This window comes from Haliotis asinina, chromosome 6 (genome assembly GCF_037392515.1).
Source record: "Haliotis asinina isolate JCU_RB_2024 chromosome 6, JCU_Hal_asi_v2, whole genome shotgun sequence".
NCBI lineage: Eukaryota > Metazoa > Mollusca > Gastropoda > Lepetellida > Haliotidae > Haliotis > Haliotis asinina.
Window position 1 is genome coordinate 47176177 of NC_090285.1, and position 24221 is coordinate 47200397.

The window sequence follows — 24221 nt, forward strand, 5'->3', positions numbered from 1 at the left end:
TTCTAATCTTCTGATGTTGATTGCTTCCCAAAGCTTTCTTCTCTGCCAATCACTGATGTTGGAAACCAGGATTTCGGTGTTTATCCAGTTGATGGAGTGGTTTGGATAGTTGATGAGGCCGATTTCAGATCTAATTTTCTTACTGAAGTTTTGTGCTCTTTGCGTCTGATGTTGAATGGTCTGCAGGTTTCACCTATGTAGCTGCTGCCGCAATCACAGTTTATCTTGTAGATGCAGCCTCTGGGGTTGGGGTTGGTTTCATCACTGCCACCTCTTCCATTTGCTCTAAGGATGTTTTTCAATGTCTTATCAGAATAAAAGGTCACATCAACCCTGGCAGTTTTTCTGAGGAGTCGACTGATTTGATGACTTATCTTGCCTTGATATGGAATGTTGACTCGGATGGGTGCAGGCTCAGGTTTTGGGAGGCGGTCGTTCTGATGCTGGAGAGTTGTGGCTATAGTCTGGTCAACGAGTTGTTTAGGGTATCCATTGAGGGTGATGAAAGTTCTCTTGAGATGGTCAATTTCATCTTGGAGGTGGGCTGGGTCACAGATGGCTTTGGCATGTCTGGCTAGGGTGGAGACTATGACTTGCTTTATGTGTGGATGGTGGTTGGATAGGTAGTGGATATACTGGTCAGTGTGGGTGGGCTTTTGATAGACAGTGGGAACGATTCTTTCAGATGAGTTGTCAAGGGATATGTCTAGGAATGGCTTGTGTTGGGCTTTAAATGTCGTACTACAACACCTCACAAGTGATGTCTATGAGCCACTAGACCAGACATCACTTGAATTATTGATACAGAAAATGTTGTTTCTACTCACCCTGGCAACAGCATTTGCAAAAATCAACTGGACAACTGGGGAGACAATTCCACATCCCGGCATTATCTACAGTCCTTGGGCCACATGTTACACAGGATTTATCATTATGCATAGTTAGAAAGTTGAATACATATATCTCCAGCAAACCAAAACAAGGAGACAATGTTTCCATTTTCTACTGAGACACCTACGGAAGTATCCTGCAACACTATCTCTGTATGGATGAGAGCTGTTATACTGAGGGCCTAAAAGCAGCAGGACTTGAACCTCTGCAAGCTTCCAGTCCACACGAAGAGGGAGCCTTGGGGTTGACATTCTCTCTACATGAGAACTACATATTATCAATTATAATGGGGGACTGCTTTTGGAAATCTAATAAGGTGTTTGCCAACCACTGCCTACGGGACATCACCACGGATGACGTCACTGGCATTCACCAATTTCACGCACAACAACTAATGATTCCACAAAGGCGCCGAGTTTCAATCACCCTTTTATCACATGACTTCTTGAGACCAAGACGCTCTGTGGAATATCATGTTTGAGAGTCCATGCACAGGTCTTGGACAGGCTAGGATGAGTGATTATGACCCTGTACTCATAATGAATATACTTTTACATGAAGGAGGGTCGCGACTGGTCTTGATAGAAATCTTGACATACAGATGCTTTAGACACAAGTCATCAGCTGATCTATATATCATCACGTTCCAGTTAATGAATGCTTTGTTTCCATCGGATTCTGTAAGCATAATAAGCATGAGTCAGGAGAAGGAAAATTATGTAATTTTCGAAAATATACTTGATATTTTATACTTATCCTGACTCAAGACTTCAAACTCTCCCAACCGCCCTTTTCAGGCACGTTTATTTCACTGTAATTCTCTTCTGAGATTGCAGAGAGAGTGGCAAGCATGGCTGGTCATGTGACTGTATTGGGAGGAGAGCTAGTCTTCCGATGGGTGAGTGTATTGTATGTCGCCTTCAATTAGAGGGGAACTTCGAGGGATTTCACACGTTCCACTGTCTTCGCATAGACGGAGGCCATAAACATAATAAGCATGAGTCAGGATAAGTATAAAATGTAAATTTTATTCAGAAAATTACATTTTGCTGGGAGAACCTCCATTAACATATTTGTTTTGTTTCCCTGAAAATTCCATTAAATCTTTTTCTGTATGATTAGTTCCAAGAGACAAGACAATGAAAGTGAGTGGGAGATGGAACAGAGAAAGAAGGCTCGCAGTATCTGGCTCAGCGGCAAGAAAGGGGTGACAGAGGCTGAGGCAGCGGTCGCCATCATAGAAGAGGCCAAGAGCATCATCCAGGCTGAGTTGGGAGGTCTTGGCATCCAGTGGAAGCAGCAAGGTTCTGAAGCTGAGGCAGATCTAACGTCAGACACCAATGTGAAAGAGGAGCAGGATGGGGCTGCTAATGTCAAGGTGTGTGTCACCAGACCTGGATCTCACAATGAGAGTAGTGTTGATAGCCCATCTCTGAATCAGGGATCGACTCCTGTGAGGACACCATCAAACCAAAGCAGACGACATGGGCGAGGGTCAGCGGGTAGAGTAAGTTCAGGGTCAAGAGGCAGGCTAAGTTCAGGGTCACGAAACAGAGTGAAGAGAAGGGCAGGATCTTCTTTGATTTCTCCTGCAAGGAACAATTCCAGTGGGACTGGAGCCAACAACAGTTCTATCTCAAGGGATAACATTTCTCCTAAGTCAATGAAAGAAACTGTTGGGCAGACAGAGACGATCCATGTAGGTCTGATTGTAAGTCCTCCTCCAGCACTGAGGACATCTTTCAGTAAGTTATCGACAAGTCCTCAGGGTGCTCTTCAAAGCAAGCCTGACTCTAAGTCTGGCAGAGAAAATAGTGCCAATGTTGTTATGACCTGTGATGTATCCCTCAAGAGGATGGCAAGAATGGCAATTAGTGATAATGAGGAGAAAGTAAGTGTCACTGAAAACATTGATGTAAAGAATAAACTCTCAAATGAAAAACAGGTCATTTTTTCATCTAGCAAACTGCAACAAAACAGTTGCCCTCCTAACCAAAAATGTCAACACTCACAGAAAGAAAATGTTCATCTTTCTACCAGAAATCGTCCACTAAATTCTTCCAGTTCAAAATCAAATTCAAATGAACTACCTGTTGCAGTACTTCCTGCTAGTGTGATTAATAAGTCTCCAAATGCAATTCCATTTCAACCAGTAGGGACAATAGAAAAACAAGCAAGTTTAAATGAGGACAACTTCACTGAAGACTTATTCACCGATTCATTCACCTCTCAGATGATTCTGGATGTCAAAAACTCTCCCAATATCCCGCAACAATCTCCCAAGTCAAGTTCAGAGAACAGTGCTGAACATGTTAACTCTCCATCTAATGACAGGAACACAGGGACTGAGTGTGATGGGGAAGACTTCACAGAGAGCTTCATCCTCGACACCCAGATAGCTAGAGATGTATCGGAGAAGGCAAGTGTCACTCATGGCACACAAAGTCATGGCTGCATGCCTCATGGACAGAGTTGTGTTGGATCTGAGAGAGATAGAACAAAGTCCAGTAAAGAAACTGAAGTCCTTGAAAAAGAGACAAGCCCTTCACTGTACACTGAAGAGGGGGGTCAGGATTTCAGTGGTTCTGATACATTGATGTTGCAGTTGGAGAGCTGTCCACCAACCCATAGACCATCTTATGAATCCCATGACAAAGAGAGAGGTGGCACTGTTCATGGACAGGATGAACGGGCAAAGAAAGGGTCAACTTCCTCTGATGTTATAAGTGGTCATCAACCACAGACGAGACCTGTAATGTATAGCAAGGAGGGAGATAAGGATTTTAGTGGTTCTGATGACTTGATTCTGCAACTGGAGAGCTGTCCACCTACCCTGAGCCTTAAACGTTCTTCAGAGACTTGTGACAATGGGAAACGAGTTCCTAGTGGGCCAACATCACCGCTTTGTAACATGGATGATTCCAATGGTTTGATCCCAGCCAGCAACTATGAGAGGATAGCCTATCAAGAAGATGCATTCATGGACTCCACTATGTTTGACTGTGAAGAGACATCTTACACTGAGCTGAAGATTCCAGACAAGCAGCCACAGGACAACAAGGTCAACAAGGTCACTGTGAAGGTCAACCACCCTGAAGATAGAACAGTCTGTCCCAGAGGATCTTGTGATAATGTTGAACGGGTGGTAGAGATTGGTCTGAAGACGAGGAAAACACCAGATGAATCTCAAACAGGAGCTGGACGAGATGATCCTGGAGGTCAATGTGATACTGAACAGATGCTTCAGAATAGGGAGAGGCTGGAGAAACCTACTTCAGAACATGACCCGGTGTCCTGTGACTATGATGAGCAACTGCTGAAGGGGGACCTGGCAGCTGCCCTCAACATGACAGACTCTTTTTCTTGCTCTCTCCTCAACAGTCAGAAAGGAGTAAGGAAGAGTCTCAGCAAAACTATGCAAACTCCTGTTGCCCAAAACCTTGTCAGGATGAAGGAAGGTCTCCCCAGTACTAGTCACCCTTGTGATTTGTCCCAAAAACGCAACTGTGATAAAGAAACTATTAAGGTTCAGTCAAAGCATTCTGTGAAAAGGAATAATGGAAAGGTACAAGGAAGGTCACCTTTAATGGAATTTGACGAACCAGATAACATTTTTGGAGATTCTTTAACATATTCCATGGTTGAAAAACTTGTTGATGGCAACAATGTTCAATCAAATAATATGGATTCAAACTGTGATAACAAAATGACTAAGTCAGACAATATATCCATAGGTGATGCTTTGCCGAAGAGGAAAAGGACGAGTGTGGAGGCACAGGCTTCCTCACCAAATATTTGTTTGAAGCAGAAGAAAGATGAACAGACACCTGGACTGGGTACATCCCACAATGATAGCAACGGGAGTGACTGTCTTCCACCAACACCACCTGATGGAAACAAAGTCGTCATGTCACCTTGTCTTAGGGTGACGCCAGCTCGAAGCTGTAGGAAGGCGCCCCTCAGTGCCTCAGTTCTCAAGACACAGGCTGGTAAGTCTACTACTCCTAAGAATAAGCCTGCAGGTCCAGTAAAGAATATTCTTACAGATGTTAATAATCCTGGAATGAAAGACAAATCAAGAGGATGTGAGAGAGATGCTGAAGCACCTCAAGACAGGAAGATGAAGAGATCTGGTGTTACAGATGCTTCTTCATCCAGTTGTGAAAGAGATGATGTGTCATCACATGTTCCACTGTCACAGTCCACTGGAATAGGAGATGCAGATATTCTGCTTACACAGGAATCCTTTACCATCATTGATGTCTGTGCAGACCGGAGACTGTTTGAGAGTTTCATCACAGAGTGGCAAAGCAAGGGAAAATACTCTCTGTGTGTTGCATGTGAGAAGAAGCCACCTTGTCAACCTCAGGCTGGTGTTGGCATAGGAGGAAAATTCATCAGGAGTGAGTACTGTTCAGCTTCTTTGAGACACATACTGTTCAAGTGTTGAATGATGAAACAATGGAAATCTTGGACAAGTTACCAAAGAGAAATGTACTGGTTTTAAACATGCGATAAAGATTTATTATGTCAGCTCTTAAATTTGTCGTGTCTGGGAACTAGCTAATGCTAAAGCTAATATCACCAACACTCTGTCTTTGCATGTATGCAATGGTGATTTGGATTAATTTCGTTTAGTTTGAAGGATGACACCTTATGATGAGGGTGACTGGCTCTTGTTACGAAATGTGATAAGTACACCAGATATGCTGGTGGCATAATAATAACTATAAGTTGAGTGCAGCAAATCTGTTTTAATGTAAGTGACTTAAGGTACGAATTGTTCCAAAATTGTTTAAATGAATTTGAAACAGATCATGTGCATTGAATATATTACAAAGCAAGAGGTTTTGAGATAGTTTGAAATAATTGTCTATATGCAGAGGCATTCTAGATCATGTGGATGTTAACAAAATAAACATGGTCTCCCATCATATTGACATTAACTGAGTAAGATAATTCTGGTGGTTGTATTTCTAATCAGACAGCAGGAAGTCAGTTACCTCCCTTGTTCCTGGGATTGAAGTGGACGGTGACGACCGTGTCATTGTAGGTGTGGCAGTGTCCTGGGAGAACAGGGACGCCTACTACATCTCCTTCTCCACTGTCAGTGACATCAGTAAGTTCATGTAGTGCTCCTAAGTTAAACTTTATTTTCATTGTCATACCTTTGATTACCTTTGAATCGTTTCTTAGTCAGTGTTGGTATTGCTCCTTTGTGAGTCTTAGTTAGATTAAGTGGTCAGGCTTAAGACTTCGACCATACCCTACCAGTGTCAGGACTAATGGCCTGGGCTGGGTCCACTGTTTACAGGCTTATAGCTACAATATTGCTGTCCAAGGAGTCGAACAGACAAAAAAATTCCTTTGACTTGTTTTAATGCATATGTAGTTCTCTATGCAGTAAATCCTTGTTACCAGGTGACCCCGATGACACACTAGCCCCGCCCCCTCTAGATACAAGTCTCTCACTGGAAGAGAAGTTGAGCAGCATCAAGTCAGTGCTGGAACATGGTCACACCAACTCAGTCACTGTCATGTCCTACGATGTCAAGTCCCAGTACACTACCCTGGCTAGGGGAACTGGCCTGTGTCTTGGGGGGCGTGTGCAGGATCCCCGTATTGCCAGCTGGATGCTTGACCCAGGGGCGAGGGAGAAGAACATGCAGGGGCTGGTCACCAACTACCTGCCCCTGGAGGTCTTCATGATTGACAGTAGGTTCCGAGGAATAACTTTATCAACCCTTTCTCTCTGTTAGATTTATCTTAAAGTACTGTGTCAGATTAAGTACTGTGTCAGATGGTGTCATCCTGAGGGGGTCAGAATTGGCCCCAACCCTCACATACACCTTTGCTTGTGACTAGGGTGTGTGAGTGAGTCTAGTTTTATGACATTTTTTTTGCAGTGTACCTGCATTATCACCTGAGGGGACAACAGAAATGTGCTTCACACATTCTGCTCATGTGAAGAATCAAACCCATGTCTTCAGTGTGACAAGCGAATACTTTAACTATTAGGCTACCCAACTGCCCCAAAGGTGTTGTGTATGACCTACAGCCATGAGTGTATATAGAGTGGAATATTGCTTATCAAGCTATGGAATAAACATGTTGACAAAACCTGTTATTTACAGATGGCTTGCCAAAGGTGTTAATATTGCAGCAGAGAAAACACTGGCTAAATGACTAGCGTAGATATCTTAAAATGACCAATTCACTCTGTTCATTTGCTTCCCATGGTTGTGACAAAATTTTGTAAGTATTTGTACCTAAATGCATGATTTGTCCTGAGTGTATTTCTAGTTTCTTCAGCAAGACATTATTACTTTTTGTTGTTTTCTTGTGAATAGCAATTTTTGTATTGTTTGTAACAGTGCTGTTTCTGTCCCTTCATCACATGAGTGAATTAATTTTAACTCCACAATCCACAATATTCCAGCTGTATGCCAGTGGTCTGTAAATAATCAAGTCTGGACCAGACAATCCAGTGATCCTTCATCATGTAAATGTTTTCAAATAAAACAAAAATGTCTAACAGCAGGCAATCTGAACAACAGAGAATTCTAACAAGAGGTGAAATTATAACTACAGATATATAGCATCTACACTGAACTACAAAAGAAACGACGTACATGTATGTATTGCAAACTGTTTTATTTATGTGGAAATATATTTCTTATTCAAGGTTGAAATTGAAGGAACTGTTTTGTCCTGTTGATTAACAAGTACCTCAGAAACAAGTCTGACAACACATGGTGCCACATGATGAGGTCATGTCCTTGACATTCAGGGTTGAAGTCAGTAGCGTGTGTGGCCACCATTTGCGTTGATAACTGCCATGCAACGCCTATATATGGATTGTATCAAGTGGTTGATGAAGGCCATGAAAACCTGTCGTGAGTTCTGCAGCAGTTGTCGGCCTTGGTCGAAGGTCATTCATCCTTCTCTGAATTTCATCCCATATGTGCTCAATTGGGTTCAGATCTGGCCTTAGAGCAGGCCAGGGCAATGTGCGGATGTTGTGCTGTTGGAAGAAGTCCCTCGTTAACCGTGGCTGTGTGAGCACGTGCATTATCCTGTTGAAACACGTGGTTTGGAAGACGGGCAAAATGTGGCACAACGTGCGATCTTAACACTTGATCAATGTAACGGACAGCAGTCACTCCATTTCCTCGACCTGGACCAATATTCTGGAAGACCTGGGGTCCAAGTTTGTGGTTCAGTCCAATGCCACCCCAAACCATGATGCTTGGTCCTCTCCACGAGTCCCTCTCCATAAGACATGCATCAATGTACCGTTCACCCCTCCTTCTCCAAACTCTAGCTCTGCCATCTGCCACGGATATGCAGTAACGACTCTCGTCTGAAAAGATGACAGTCCTCCACTGCTGATAGCGCCAGTGCCGATATTGTTGGGCCCACAGACGACGCTCCCGACGATGTCGAACTGTCAGGACAGGACCCTGAGCAGGACGTCGACAGGCCAGGTTGAAAGTTCTCAGCCGACGGCGAACTGTTGCTGCAGAAATGGGTCTGTTGTGGGTTCCAACAGTCGCTCGAGCCGATTCTGTCGCTGTGCGGAAGCGGTCCTGCAAGTGCTCCCGATGAAGATGACGATCTTGACGTGCTGTTGTTACCCTGGGACGGCCACTGCGCTGACGATCGTTAGTGCTGTTGGTTGCATTGTACCGCTCCCGCAGTCTCTCGATTGTCCGAACACTACAGTTGAAGTCGTTGGCAATGACCCGTGGACGTTGACCAGCGTGAAGACGTCCGATGGCTTGTTCCCTCTGATTTCGAACGTGGCATGGTGACAGTGATCAGGAATCGAATGACAGGATGATGGTTTGGGGTCCTTTTTATACCCACTAGACCAGGGATTTGCATGTGCATCATGCTTTTCAGAAAGTTGCGTTGGAGAGCATTACCATGTTCACGGAAAGGGTATGAGTTTGAATCCTACTCAGAAATCTCATTTCTTTAAAATGATGTTATGAATGGTCAATGCCATATTTGTAATGTTACAATAGCATAAACTGTGAGTCAACCTATCAAATTCCACATCAGGTGTGAGTAAGATGACTTTGAAAAGTGTGACGTTTCTTTTGTAGTTCAGTATATTATATTGTTGGAACATTGCTCATTCACATCACATCAACAGACCAGTTAGAATGACAGGTGTTGTAATATAATGATGTGTTATGGCAGATATCGGAGGTGGGCTGGGGCTGGGGAGTGTGGGGCTGGCACCCCTACCCCAGGGCAGTGGACGATACAGAGCCACAGTGGAAAGTGTCCTCACCAGAAAGCTCATGGCCTTTTTCATGAAGAAGCTGAAGGACGAGGGTCTGACTGAGGCCTTCTGTGATGTTGAGATGCCAGTTGTTCTCACCATGGCAAGGATGGAGCTCAATGGATTTGGTAAGACAAGTACTTCAGTCATTTTCAACTTGCATTTGCTTCAGTTGTTGGAGAGTTTTCAAAGTTACATCCCGAAATTGCCCTAAAGTATTGGATGTCATGGCAGTTGTATTTTTAGCATCAACATGCCACTGTCTGGTCACAAAATCCAACACATTTTCATTAGAAACCTTGAAAATGTGTTGGAAATTTTATTTTGATGTTTTTCCCAGTGGTTGTTGGTATTTATAATGCAATAGAAACATATGAGTTCCATTGTTATGTTAGTAATCAATATTCCAAATCCTTAACTTAAACCGAAACCTGTAGGAACCTGAACACTGTTATATCCACTAGTTATAACCAGTGGCACTGGCTAGACATACATGGAAGACAGTTACGGTGCAATGACTCTTGCAATTAGTCTGTAGCATGTGCCCATAGCCTGATATTGTCATCATAAACAAAACTATCAATATTACCATACTAGAATGTCAAGATCTACATTAGTTCATAACCCAAATCCAACCCACCCCCGACTTGTTTATTCAGTTATTCATAGGTTAATGCATCCTCAGTATCACCAGGGTATACGTTCTGATATCTCTTCTCTATACCCTGGTTGCATCTACGATAATTTTATTACCTCCCTTTGCTGGCTCCGCGTTCTCACAGTAGCTAAGCCGCAGTTACAGCCGAGCTTGCCAGTGTCAACAGAGAAGGTTTGTTCGCAGTGTGACTCAGATTTGGGGGAAATCGTACAGACAAATTGACAGATCCAAAACTTTGAAAACGTATATGCAAGAACCCCTTCTACCTCTTTCAGAGAACCTGTGTATGGTTTGTGTTGCCAATTTTAATCAGTTAGATAATTTAAAACGGGACAGTGAGTTGTGTTTGCTATGCTTAACTTCCCAGCGTAGACACCTGATTGGCTGTAGATGCATCCAGGGTATAATTGAGAGTTTTTGGAATGTATGCCCTGGAGATATCGAGAATGGGGTTAACAGGATATCTCAAGGTTCCAGCGTTGAGATACGAGGAATTACATTGAGACTTACATAAAATGCCTTTGGAGTATCCTTCCATATCTTCAAATTGCACAAATCAGATTTAGTATGTGCTGGTGGCTTGAAACAGGAAAGCATTTAAATAGAAATTACATTTTCCTGGGTTTGTGTTTCAGGTAAGATGTATTGTGTTCTGATGTTCTGATGTGTAAATCAAAAGTAGAAGCAAAAAGTAAAGAGCAAAAAGACACTCAATGAGCTAGTTGAAGGGAGACAACTTCCTCAGTGTTGAAACCCTGACAGTAGATTTTATGTTGTGTCACTTGAATTTTCCAAATAGATGGTATTTTGAATTGGCTGTTGACAAGTTTGTACTTCAGGTTTCAGTGAGTCAGAGTGTGACAGTCAGAAGACTGTTATGGAGGCCAAGCTGACTGCCCTTGAGAGTCAGGCCTATGAGTTGGCCAAACACCCATTCTCCCTCTCTTCTACAGATGATGTTGGGCAGGTAAAGTTTACAGTTTCTCTTAATTGATGCTTGTAGATACTATGATACCGTACACTTCTATGTCGCTTGATTGAGTGCATACACAAACACTCATGCCCATACTCACTCACTCACACACAAACACAGTGTTAGCTTCAGGACAATCATTTAAAGGTGAAGTGCAACCTATGTTTTGCAATAGGTATAGGGCTTGCTCTGGGTCCCAAAGGGTGCTCATAATCTGGAAAATAATTTCTTCATCTACCCTTTGACCTCAACCCCAGGTTCTCTTTGTGGAGCTACAGCTCCCCATCAATGGTGACTCCAACTCCGCCCCTGTGCCACGGACAGTGGGCAACCGAGGTCAGCGAGGACGTCAGAAGACCTCATACAGCACCTCCAAGGATGTCCTGGAGAAACTGAAGCCCCTCCATCCACTTCCTGGGGTAATCCTGGAGTGGAGACGGATCTGCAACGCCCTCACCAAGCAAGTCTTCCCACTTCAAAAGGAGAAGGTCCCCTGTTCACACCTGAACATGTTCCGCATCTTCGGGGAGTGTCAGCTGCACACTTCAACAGGGAGAGTGTCCATGTCGGAACCAAATCTGCAGAACATCCCTAAAGATTTTGAAATTGCTATGCCAGGTAGGTATATTTTGTAGGTATTATTTTTCTGAATTTGACAGGTTAGTTTATCATTTTCATTAAATTCTATATAGATTACAAAAGTTTTTGACCTTATGATATTCCAGCAACAAATATTCTCATACATTTCATAAATTTACAAACTGAATCATGCGAACATTTCAGTGTTTGAGGGAACTTCTATGTTATTTGCTAGGACCACTTTCAAAGTAAATATTTAACGCTTAACAGGAAGAGGTACATTAAATAAAAGTTCCATAAAAGAAACATGCTTTGAACTTACTTCGTTTCCAAGTAAAGGTTTGAAAGATAATGTATAACGGAAACTGTGTATGCGTCACTGTACTTCAGTGGCAAGATAGCAGCTGGCCACATCATGTGCTGATCAAGGTATGATCCAATGTGAACTGTAGTCATACCCCACACTCTAACTCCCAGTTTTAACCTCTGCTTGAACAGACCTGATTGGTGAGAGTCCTCCAGCCAACACTATCAACATGCCAGCACTCAGACCAAGGGGAGGTAATTCTAAGCAGAGGAAGGTTCTTGGAGGGAGTCGCCAAGTTGCCAGAGTAACAGATAGTGCCAAGTCTGTCAGTGTGGCAGTCAGCATGAGACATGCTTTTGTTCCCTTTAAAGGTGAGCACCAGTGATGAAGATTTATGACAGGTGTTTAGAAAAACTTCACAATTTCTCTGTAGATTGTTGTTCCCTCAGCCAATTAATTGTCAACAAAATGATTTTTAATGCTGACTGATATTTATGATGATTAGCCATGAGATAGACATCTCCATGACCAAAATCATTTAGTGTTCTTTTTGGCAGAAGTTGATCATTCCTTTAGAAATGGTACTCAGTAAGCATCCTAGGTTTTAAGAATCAACTTCATGGATTGAACTTTGTGTCAATAGATCATTGACCATTACATCAACAATAAGTGTGTCTGATTCAGATTTGATTATTACCAGTATCCGTGAAGATCTGGGTTAGAATCTGTCTTCTGCAACCCATGCTTGTTGTAAGAGTAATGGGATCAGGTTGTCGGACTTGATGACGTGGTTGAAACACATCATTGATGATCACTGGATTGTCTGGTCGAGACTTTATCATTTACAAACCTTCACCATATAGCCTCAATATGGCTGGACGTGGCATTCAACAACAAACCAATCATTCCCATAAGGAAGGTCCCTACCAAGCAGGGATGGGGTGGAGTAGCCTAGTGGTCAGTCTAAGTGTGATTTGTTACACTCCACCACTGACTCAAACAAAACCTAACAGAAGGTCGTGTCAGGTAACCTTTCAGTGACCAACGACCATCCAATCAAACGTGAGATGGTTAAATAGATTTAACCAGTCAGACAATGGCTACTATTTAGGGATCGGAGGGACTTTAAAAAAATTTCAGGTCACTGACACAGATCTCTCCACAAACAAAATTCAGCATATGACACAGTTATTTGACCTGCAGTATATACGCTTTGGGGTTTCTGTTGACATGGTTACCATTAGCTAATATTTCCGCAAGATAACATCCTTGAATATTGCCAAAAACACTATTTTCAGCGACTGTTTACTCACCGTTGTCATTGTTGTACATACGCCCTGTGCATCACCGGGAAGCGAGCATATGCTAAATGGCATTCGGAATCGTTCGGGCACGAACCTTTTCGAGATAAAAAGTTCAAAAGGTATGTGTGTATGTCCACTTTCGCGATTTGGTAAGCTTTGTTCTGATTGGTCAATCTCAAAGGTTACCTGACGCAACCTCCCATAAGGTTTTGTTAGACTCAGTAGTGGGGTGTAATGAAAAGTACTGAGGATAAGTTTACTTTGACTGCCTAGTGGTGAAAGTGTTGACTGATCATGCCAGTGGTTCAGTTCCCCACATGGGTACAATATGTGATGCCCATTTCTGGTGTACCCCACCACGATATTGCTGGAATATTGCTGTAGTTTGTTTGCCATGAAATCATGATTGCAGAACCTCATAGTTTAAGAAGATTTAAATATCAGAATTGTATAAAAGTTAGGATAAAAGTTGTTTAACAAACCAACATATTTTATTTTCCTATTATTAGTTTGCATTACAAGGGTGTGTGCACATTGAATAAAACACCGAGAACAAGTGGGATTGGTGTAAGTTGATGCTCATCCTGTACTGCAAATGCATTTGTATCACTGTTCCAACTATGTATAATGATTTGAATCTATGATCGTTTGTTAAACAACTTTTATCCTAAGTTTCATCCTAAAATTCTGAGATTTAAATGTGCACTTAGCAAGGTGAAAGTATTAGGATTCACAATCATAATTTCACTTTATTTCATTTACTTTTCTGTGTAAAGTGAAATTCATTGGTATGTTTTCACTGGAAATAGACTATAAAAAGCAGTTCAAAACCATACTCACTCACCAAGCATTCTTTGTCTGAAGTTTTTGTGGATAGATCTTTGCTCATGATATCAACAATGAGAGTGTCTTGACCAAACTTGATTAATTACATGCTCTCAGCGTATGCAAGCTAAGGATGTCATGAACCACCTTACAAACGATTTCCTCCCAGGTGGCGTTCTGCTTGCTGCGGATTATTCTCAGCTAGAGCTGCGGATCATTGCCCACTTGTCCCAGGACAGTAAACTCATGTCTATCCTCAACAAGGATGGAGACGTGTTCAAGCTGATTGCAGCTCAGTGGAAGAATTGTTCCCCTGATGACATCACCAGCATAGAGAGGGCGCAGGCTAAACAGGTACTAAGAAGGCTGTATGTGATTTTATAAATGCTTCTTTCAACCATTCATACAACTTTTCAGAGAAGGAAGGAGGGTTTTGACATACTTTATCATGCCAAACAAATACAAATTTTTCAAGAGTTAATCTTGGAAATCTAATCACATTTGGTTGACTTTCATAGCACTTGTAACCTATTGTAGTGTTCCTCTCAGTAATGTGTTGGAGAGGATGATGTAATTTATAAAAGCTGTGGTTGGTCGTGAAAACCCTCTCACATCATTATGACAGGTAAACATGTTCTTTGTAGCACTTATTGTTTAGCTTGGATAAGCCAGATAAGTCTGCTTGTCGTACTGTGAATTGTTTATCAAGTCATGAATGGTAGATAGTCAAAACTTTCCAAATATGTACAAATGGCTGAAGACACACTGACATTTAGTTTAACACCTTCTCTGCTAAGAGACATGGGAAACCAATCATTTCTATACCTGTGTGCTACTATAGAAGAGCCAGTAGTTGGAGGCTTATGTCCACTAACTGTTTTGCCTCTTGATCTAACAACAGCTGAGATAGTAAAACTGTTTCTTTTGTGGAAAAAGCTAAAATGCCACACATATTATTTTGAAGATGTGCGAAAACTCGTTGGCTGTATAATGGCTGTATTTCTTGTTGGCTGCAGGTGTGCTATGGCATGTTGTATGGTATCGGCCCCAAGGCACTAGGGGAACAGCTGGGGGTTGATGAGAACGATGCTTCTGTCTTCATGGAAACCTTCAAGGCCAAGTACCCAGGTGGGTTTCATTCATAAGGGTACAGTACAGCAACTTCTGTCCTGTGTTTCTGCAGGCAATGGATTTTTAGTTGTTAATATACTGGCAGCAAAAAATAAGGGATCACATAAAAGCACAAATGTTCCCATATTATTTTTCCAGTTTTTTTTCACAAGTCTTGTGATACATAGCTTGTGAAGAAACCTAGAAAAAAATAATGGAACCTATGTCCTTTCATCTGATCCCTTATTTCTTTCCCTCAGTGTATTATGTATGTCGTACCATAGTCATGTATAAAAGGTCACATGCAATGTAAAACACAACTTTGCAGATTCTGATACCTTTCAGTATGCCCTTACCAAAACAAATCATCAAAAATGCCAATTCAACTAATTTACCCCCAGCACTTGAGGGGAAGTGGTTTCAACACCTGTGCTGCGCTGGGCCTATAATGCATGCACAGTGAATAGGTTCAAAAAGCTTGAAACAGTATACCTGTGCCCCGAGTATGAGGTCGTGAGCGATAGTCTAATCAAAACACAGAGCCAGCTAAGCATATTGTCAAATGAACCAGTGGCCAATGACAAAGGCATCGTTACACTTAAGTGCACACCCACCTGCCCTGACTGGAATCGGTACCACGGCTGCTTTTTTTAGAGGGAGGTAAACCCAAGACAAAACATTGCACTTTTGATTTGCGATTATATGCTTATAATTTTGTTTAATTTTTTTTCTTAATCAACAATGCATTTTATATATCATGAATAAGTGATAACTGTGTTTTAGTTACGTTTGACTTTTTGGTTGCATGAGACTTTTAAACATTTGATAAGTATGTTGCCTCATGTTCTCACTTTCCAGTTCAGGGACTGATTGACAGGAACTAAATAAGGAACAATTACCAACAATATATACCTCCCTAGTATAGATCAGAGATGAGAATTTGTCAATATGGATTCTAGGAACCTTATTCTCAAAACAGTCATAGCCCTAAAAATTCTGAACTTTGATCATAGCCAATGTGTTAAGGATGGGCTTAAGAAATTTGTAGGGCTACGAACGTTTCAAGAATAGCTAGCCTGGTCAGGTTGTTGAGGTCACAGGTTTGAACAGTCCCCAGCAATCTGCTGGTCATTATAGGGTTGGAGCTGCTAGCGAGGTTTATTGACTGTTGATACTCATACAAGAATGGGTATGGATCACTGTTTACAATATCCATCACTGGATTTTCTGGTTCAGACTTGATGTCCGTTCATGTAGCTACAATAATGTGTAATAGTAGAATTACAGAGTCGTCACGTCATTTCTGCCTGATTCAGATGCCAATCTTACCCGTGAATGAAAGTCTTTTCAAAAGTATAAACATGATTGTAGCTGAGTTCAGATTCAGTTCATGAGTCAGGATAAGTATAAATTATATTTTTCATTCAGCCACCGCGACTTCCAGACTCAGGCACCCAATCGCCAGCATACAAAATCAGCCGCCTAACTCGCTCACCCACCGCAACTTCCAGAAGTCACGTGGCTGAGCAGGTTAGACGGAAGTCGCGGTGGCTGAGCGGGTTAGGCGGCTGACTTTGTGTGCTGGCGATAGGGTGCCTGACTCTGAGGGTGCGGGTTTGAATCCCGGATGGGACTCAACCAAAGAAGTACTACAATTTGTATTTTACTGAGAAAGTGAAATCCCAAATATGACATATGTTGATATTAGCATTCATTTATTCAGAAACGTACATTTTACTAGATCTTTGAGTGTCTTCTGTAATTTCCTGAAATGATATTAGTATGTTGGTTATGCAGGTCTGCGGACATTCCTGCGGTCCACCGTTGAGTCATGTATACAACATGGCTACGTCCAGACCATCTCAGGAAGGAAGAGGTACCTCCCAGCCATCAAGGATGTCAACCCACATTCAAGGGCACAGGTACACACTGTAGGGGATGCTGTCTGATAGAGGTGGGGTACCCAAGTGGTTAAATCATCTGCTCATCACGCAGAAGACCTGGGTTCTTTTCCCCATATATGTACAATGTGTGAAGTCCATTTCTTGTGTCCCCGATTGTTTGTCAACTATTTATCATATAACTTTCTGTAATACTTCCTTCGCAACTTTGACATGCAGGCACTTGAAATTATTGTTTCATTATGATTATGATGACAAGGCATGGCTGGTGTATGTACTGTCCTTGCAGGCTGCACGTCAGGCTGTCAACACCACAGTCCAGGGGTCAGCCGCAGATGTGGTCAAGGCAGCTATGATTCAGGTGGAGATGGAGCTGGCCAGGGTCCTGCCGCAGAGTGGACAGTCACACAGGGTGTGTCGGAGGTGGATGGGTGAGTGATCCTCGTTCACTGTACGTGTGGTGGATAGTAACACTTGCAGTGTCATAGGTGGACAGGTGAATGGTCCTTCTGTATTGAGGGCAGGGTGGATATAACTCCAGGTGTCTCATAAATGGAAAGGTGAGTGACCCTCCTGTATTGTGAGCAGGGTGGATGTAACACCTGGTGTCTAGTAAATGGACAGGTGAGTGATCCTCGTGTATTGATGGTAGGGTGAGATCGTCCATCACACCAGGTGTGTCATAGGTGAGTGATCCTGCTTCATTGTGGGAAGGGTGGAATTGACGATCACAACAGGTATGCCGTAGGTGGACAAGTGAGTGATCCTCCTGCATTGTGGGTTGGGTGGGATTGATGATCACACCAGATGTGTCATAGATGCACAGGTGAGTGATCCTCCTGCATTATGAGTAGGGTGTGATGGACAATCACACTGGGTGTGTTGAAGGTGGACAGGTGAGTGAACCTCTTGCATTGTGGGTAGGGTAACCCTGGGCAGGTGAGTGATCATCCTGCAGAAAGCGGCGTTAAAATTAACTCACTCACTCGCACATATTTTAGAGGGTTTCATAACAGATGAACAAATTAAATTGACATTGTGATGATTAGGGTTTTTTTTTCGTATTTGAGAAAGTTTTCTTCATAAAGGTTATTTGTGTTAACAGTGATAATATTACATTATTCACTTTCAGTCAATGGCCACAATATTGACACCTGACGACATGATGTGTTTAAATATAACAAACAATGTCAATCTTATGCATTGATACAATCAAGGATCTTACACCACACTGAGTACCTAATCAGCATGAAGTAAATTGATCGGTGAACACGTCTGCGTTATCTGCAATCTGGTCAGTGTGCGTGACAGCTAAACAAGTAATCATACAAATTGTCCATACACTGATACTTCACACTGATAATTGCAGCAAGTGGGTGTTTGTCAAACAGCCCCATCAAAAGGGACGGACACCTTGTTAACAATTGATAACATCTGATACAAGAGCTATTATTGTAACAACCTCCAACAAGTGTCCACTTATACCAGCCCATTATGGAGTATTTGTCAAGGGAAATGTTCCCGACTTTGGTCACATGAGATTGTATCGTTAACAAATTTTCCTGTGTTCACAGAAACACAAACGAATGGACGCAGGCTTCCATCCCAGGCCAGTGACATTCCCAGGGGAGCATTCCTTGTGCTGCAACTGCATGATGAACTCATTTATGAAGTCTCCCAAGGGGAGGTAACTCTAGCAGGTCAAGTGATCCAGCAGCACATGGAGAGTGCTACCAAGCTCTCTGTGAAGCTCCCAGTGAAGGTCAAGGCTGGGGCAAGCTGGGGGACTCTGGAGGAGATACAGTTGAAATAACATGGAGATAAACTCTGCAACTGTGTGCCAAACAGAATTATCTTTAAGGGCATGATTTCACTGGCATGTGGTTCAAAGATCAGTTTGTCAGGTTATTTGGCCATTGAGTTATATAAATCAAACAACATCAAAAGATGGCTGACAGTCCACAGAGTTAGTGATATTAGTGCTGAAGATTGATGGGAACATTGTGTTGTCATGGGATCGATTGTCTTAACGTGACTTTCTGTAGTGTTGTGTCTTGATGTTTCTGCCATGTTATTATTGTTTGTGTATCGTGGTGTGACATGTTGGCCAGATGCAAAATAGTTTCCAAATTTTGCTATCCAGTCAGACAATCAAGTTACTAGCCGACAAAATAATTCACTAGCCCAAACTCTGAATGTAGACATGGGTGTCATCAATGTCATTACTACAGTTGAGAATTTATGTGAATAGTCTGGTGTCTTATAACCCTCTTGTACATGTAACCACATTCCTGCAGATGTAGCTTGTCAAGGTTCCATAAGCACACTGGAAGTTTATCCCCAGGGCCTTCAGTAATTATGTCTTCAACAGACTCCATTCAGGCCATGCAACACGATATGTCATGTAGAATTACAGGTCTTAATGAAATTTGCCAAATGTCATCCATTGCCTCTCATGATCTGCTTCAGGTTGAATATGATCTTGTTTGTTGCCACATACACAATGAATGATCCCTGGTGCTGACTGTAGATATACTACGTACACTCAAAATGATTTAAGGAAAACTTGATTTCTCATATGTATATGAAATTATTATCTTATGTATTATAAGGCTGCATAACAAAAAATTAAATGTTTCTTGGACACACATTTTGTTAAAAAAAGACGAAGATGGTAGGACTTTTTTATTAATTATTGATAGAAAAAAGTAACGAGGGAAGAACAGATTGTTATTTTTGTCTCTCACTTGGGAAGTTTAGCGCGTGTTAACGAGTTGTAGATTCAGTCACACTCATTCTTACATGCATTCTTACAATGGACAAATGAATTTTTGGGATGCAGCAAAGACAAAATTATTCTTTTTGAATGGCAATAAAAAATTATTACTCACAAATAAAAGTGACGTGCAAAAGCCCAAGAAACATTTCACTTTTTCTGTTTTGCCTAAGCTGTATGCTTCTCTGCAGGGTAATGCAGTCTGGTGTACACATCTTTCTATCTTACCCTTTGCTACAAAAAGGCCCTGTTACCTGTACTTCAGACCGTACTACTCAAGGGAGAAGCATACAATCTATTTATCTTCCGCCATGTTAATCTCATTTATTAACTATGAACATATGAAAGAAATGTTCTTAACCTTTTTCAAGTAATGTATTTTGTTTTGTATTTACAGTTTTTTGTAGACTGAGGTGAACAAATGAACTTTCTCAATGAATTGATTCATCAAGCACTGCCATTTTTCTGGGGGCTTGACGATAATGCAGCTGTTTTGAGACAGACCTTTTCAGACTAAATATAGATATTTACTTCATTCTAATTTATTATGATTGATGTAGAATAATGAAATAACATGTTAATTTTCTGTAAATATGTATGACAAACATAAATATTATCAGATCTGTTTTCTCTGTTCTCGTTGAGAAGTAAGTGAGTCAATATGATTTTATGTAGCTTTTTGCAATATTCCACTAAGATCTCTTTTGGGAACACCAGAAATGGGCTACACACATTGTACTCATGAGGGGAATCAAACCTGGGTCTACGGCGTGACAAGCAAATGCCTTTACCGCAAGGCTACCCCACCATCCCTGGAGAGAGGGCTAACACGTCCCTAACACGACATGGGCAGATCAAATTGTAGTTGTTAATAGGCTTCACACAATGTATTTATATGGTAAATGGAACCTTGGTCCACAGCGTGATGAAAGAACTCTTTAATCACTAGGCTACCGAATAGTCCTCCCTTCTTGAGAAGTATGACAGTGAGTGGCTGTGTATGGTTTTAGGCCACTTTTAGCAATAATCCAGCAAATTCACTGCAGTACACCAGAAATTGGCTTGTCATGTTGTATCTATGGTTGGAATCGAACCATGTACAACTAGGCTAGACCAGGCTGTCCAGAAATTGATGTCATGGGAATCTTTCTACCCAACTGGGAAAGGATGACATGCCAAAGACCTATTGTTAGCGATCTTCAGCACACAAACCAGATTACTGATATCAGATCATTGAAGGAATATGATGTTTGTTGTTTAATGATGCACTTTGCAATATTCCAGCTATACGATGGTGGTCTGTAAATAAGTGAGTCTAGACTTGAAAATCCAGTGATTGACAACTTGAGGATAGATCTATGTATTCTGGATAGATGGCATGGGTAAAAGAAGCCAACATGAGTTTCAGTGAGTCGCCCATTGGGAAAAGAATCTTCCACAATATGAAATATGTTTGATGTTAAAATTACTTATAAAAATACCTCGTCACTCCAAAACCAGTGTTAAGATTTACTTTGTGGTGTGATATTTTTAAATAATATCCAACTTTAAATAATAATAATTCTAACTCCATAGCAGAGTGTTAAATAATTCCACGTCAAACATTCTTAAAACAGATATAATCGCCTTCAACGTTTTCTGATAATAGGCTGAACATTATTCGTTTTGAAATTCCGATCACACCGTTTGAAGTTCAAGAAAAACATCAAAGCGAGGGTTAAATTAATTTCCAGTCAATTTACCAGAGAAAATTGGTCTCGACTATGACAGACACGGTAAGGGAGCTCGTGGTTTCCACGAATAGCATGGTATGCACGGACTTCTCGCGTGGCACGTGCAACTTGCGCGGCGTGTTATCCCACTCGACCTATAACTGGCAACATCGATTTTTTTCGGACGTGAGGAGCTCAGTCAACTATTTCACGGGTAAATCAAAACACTGGCAATGCAATCACGCCCAGAGAGAATATGTGAGTGATATCTGGCGGGCGACATGTTGATTGTGATAAACCTATTACCGTGGATAAAAAGAGGTAATCGTCATCGCTCTTGTAATTACTTTCTACGTCCGGTTTCATTGGTTCAAGGGGCAGTGAGGTAGTCTTGTGGTCAGTGTGTTCGCTCGACCCGCTGAAGACCCAGGTTCAACCTCCACATGTATGAAGCCCATTTCTGGTGTCCCCCTGCCTAGATATCGCTGGAATATTGCTAAAAGCGGCGTAAAAACTTACTCGCTCACCCACTCGTGATTGGCTTTGTTTCCTATACAGCTGATGCGCCCCGCCCCCTTGGCACTCATTCCAGTTTCTTAAGAAGAGTGTAAATAATCTAGATTGAAACCCCGCAGATTAGCGTTAGAATTAGTCTGTAACTGGATCAGGCAGTCAGACTTGGCTGAGACTTGACGTCGCATACCAGCTGTGTTAATCACTGGATTGTCTGGTCCAGTCTCGATTATCTACAAACAGCTGCCACATGGCTACAATATTTCCGAGTGCGGTAACACAAAAACAAAATGCAATCTGGGACAGACAGTCTGGTGACAGAGGTGACGGTGAAGATAACATCGTTCGTTTTTAATGTTCAAGAACTCATCTATTACATTCATCCCCAAAATCCGCATGGCCTTGCTGAATGTGCTTGAATAGGAGTGTGTTTCACCATCACTTCAGCAACCGTGAAATAGATTAATTGTAGTCTGATATCAAGGTCATTTGCTGAATTTGTGACTGTGGACCAACACAATCGACAAAACGATCATCTGTAGCCAAGTGATCTGAGGTGTGCGCCGCGTCAGGCACATATACAGTACTCAAGCAACTGCTTTCAGCTGGTTCTCCGACTGCCCTGTGCGTTCATTCCACCCCCGCTTTCCTTGTTGAATTAAGCCACTACAGGCAATGCAACGAGTCTGGACATTTACTCGCGCGAAGGTTTAACAATTTTGTGTTTGCCAGAAGACTTTCTGCGGGAATATTTCACGATAAATCTGTAGATTCAGGGATCGTGTATATGACTGGGAAGACGGGATTAGAATCCGCCGAGAATGGTACATGGCCACTTAATGTACAAACTGAGTCATTCGGGAACAAACCTATCTCATTTGTGATGTATTGATTGCCTAGGCTACGTTCTGACAAAGCAGAGTGAAATATACAGCAAAGTCATTGAACAACTTACCATTTGGATGTGTTTTCATATATGTGGGCTTCTAGAGATTACTGTTGTATATCTTCAGTGAGTGAATGAGATATGGCGGACGAGACCAGAAATGGGCTTCACACATTGTATCCAGCTGTGCTTGTCCTAACTGACTAATGGGATCGGTTGGTCAGGCTCGCTGACTTGCGCAGATCGATGCTCATGTTGTCGGTCACTGGATTGTCTGGTCCAGACTCTATTATTTACAGACCGCCGCCATATAGCTGGAATATTGCTGATTGCGGCGTAAAACTAAACTCACTCAATTGTATCCAGCGGGAACTCGAACCCGGGTTTTCGGCGAACGGTTTGACCACTAGGCTACCCCCACCGCCCCTGTTTAACTTCATATAAAAATCAAGTATGTCTTCATGGGAGACTGGGGTTAAATCATTCGCTCGTCACACCAAGAACCCGGGTTCCATTCCCCACATATGCCACTTGTGGGCAATGTTTGGAGCCCATTTCTGGTGTTCCCTTTCGTACTGTTGTTGGAATGTCGCTAAAACGGCTTAAAACTAAACTCATGCACTCATTCATGGAAGATTGGATCGAGGGGTGGTTGGTATTGTGCAGCCCACCGTTAAAAAAAACATTTCCACTCGCATTTTCTGATATCCAACTTTTTCAAAACCATTATCATTGCTTACTACCCATGTCTTAAACTGAAAATGATTTTGCATCTAAACCTTTTTATTTTGTCACTTTATTCCACATTAAAACCAGTTGTGCGTTTTCATTGCGGGTCACTTCAAGAAAGGATTTGTATTATGAAGTGCGGAAACAATCCGACTGTGTGACATGCCACATAGTATTGATTCGGTGAGGTAGCCCAATGATTATAGCGTTCGCTTGTCACACCGAAGACCGGGGTTTGATACCCAACATGAGTACAGCGTGAGAAGTGTGAAGCCCATTTCTAGCGTTTGGTATGCGTAAGGACCTTTGCCTCCCGATTCGTCATGCAAAAGTGCTGAGTTCAATATGTCTCACTCCATGGTATGGAGATGTTGGTAGAGATATGTACAATTGGTTGAGATATTGCAGAGGCCACATGAAATGGTTGTTTGTGTACCCAAATTTGTAAAATTGGTTGTCATGATGCTAGAGCGGCAAAATGGCTAATATTGTCACTAAGTTAATACAACTGATTAAGATGATGTTAAAGTTTCATAGATAAAAGCTGTCATTGTGCCCAAGTTCGTACACATAGCTGAGGCCATGCTACAGCGACGTAAACTGGCTCACATTGTGCCAAAGTTCGTACACATACCTGAGACCTTGTTACAGCGACAACAAACGTGCTCACGTTTTGTCCATGTTGGTACAAATGCCTGAGATACTACTCAGCCATATAAAAAGGTTGTCATGAGTTCGTACAAATGCCTCATTTACTGCTGACA

General features: G+C 42.0%; 1 protein-coding gene across 1 annotated transcript in view; it reads left to right on the forward strand.

The window, feature by feature from the left end:
• LOC137287915 (DNA polymerase theta-like) overlaps positions 1–20244 on the forward strand; it is a 40731-nt gene extending 20487 nt beyond the window's left edge. The window contains exons 15-27 of the mRNA XM_067820289.1: positions 2014–2782; positions 3125–5294; positions 5876–6010; positions 6313–6606; positions 9100–9312; positions 10682–10809; positions 11073–11433; positions 11893–12072; positions 14000–14184; positions 14847–14958; positions 16738–16862; positions 17131–17272; positions 18416–20244. Of these exons, the coding sequence (XP_067676390.1) occupies positions 2014–2782; positions 3125–5294; positions 5876–6010; positions 6313–6606; positions 9100–9312; positions 10682–10809; positions 11073–11433; positions 11893–12072; positions 14000–14184; positions 14847–14958; positions 16738–16862; positions 17131–17272; positions 18416–18654 (5053 nt within the window). The 3' untranslated portion in view covers positions 18655–20244. The remainder of the gene's footprint in view (positions 1–2013; positions 2783–3124; positions 5295–5875; positions 6011–6312; positions 6607–9099; positions 9313–10681; positions 10810–11072; positions 11434–11892; positions 12073–13999; positions 14185–14846; positions 14959–16737; positions 16863–17130; positions 17273–18415) is intronic.
• Positions 20245–24221: the final 3977 nt, after the last annotated feature.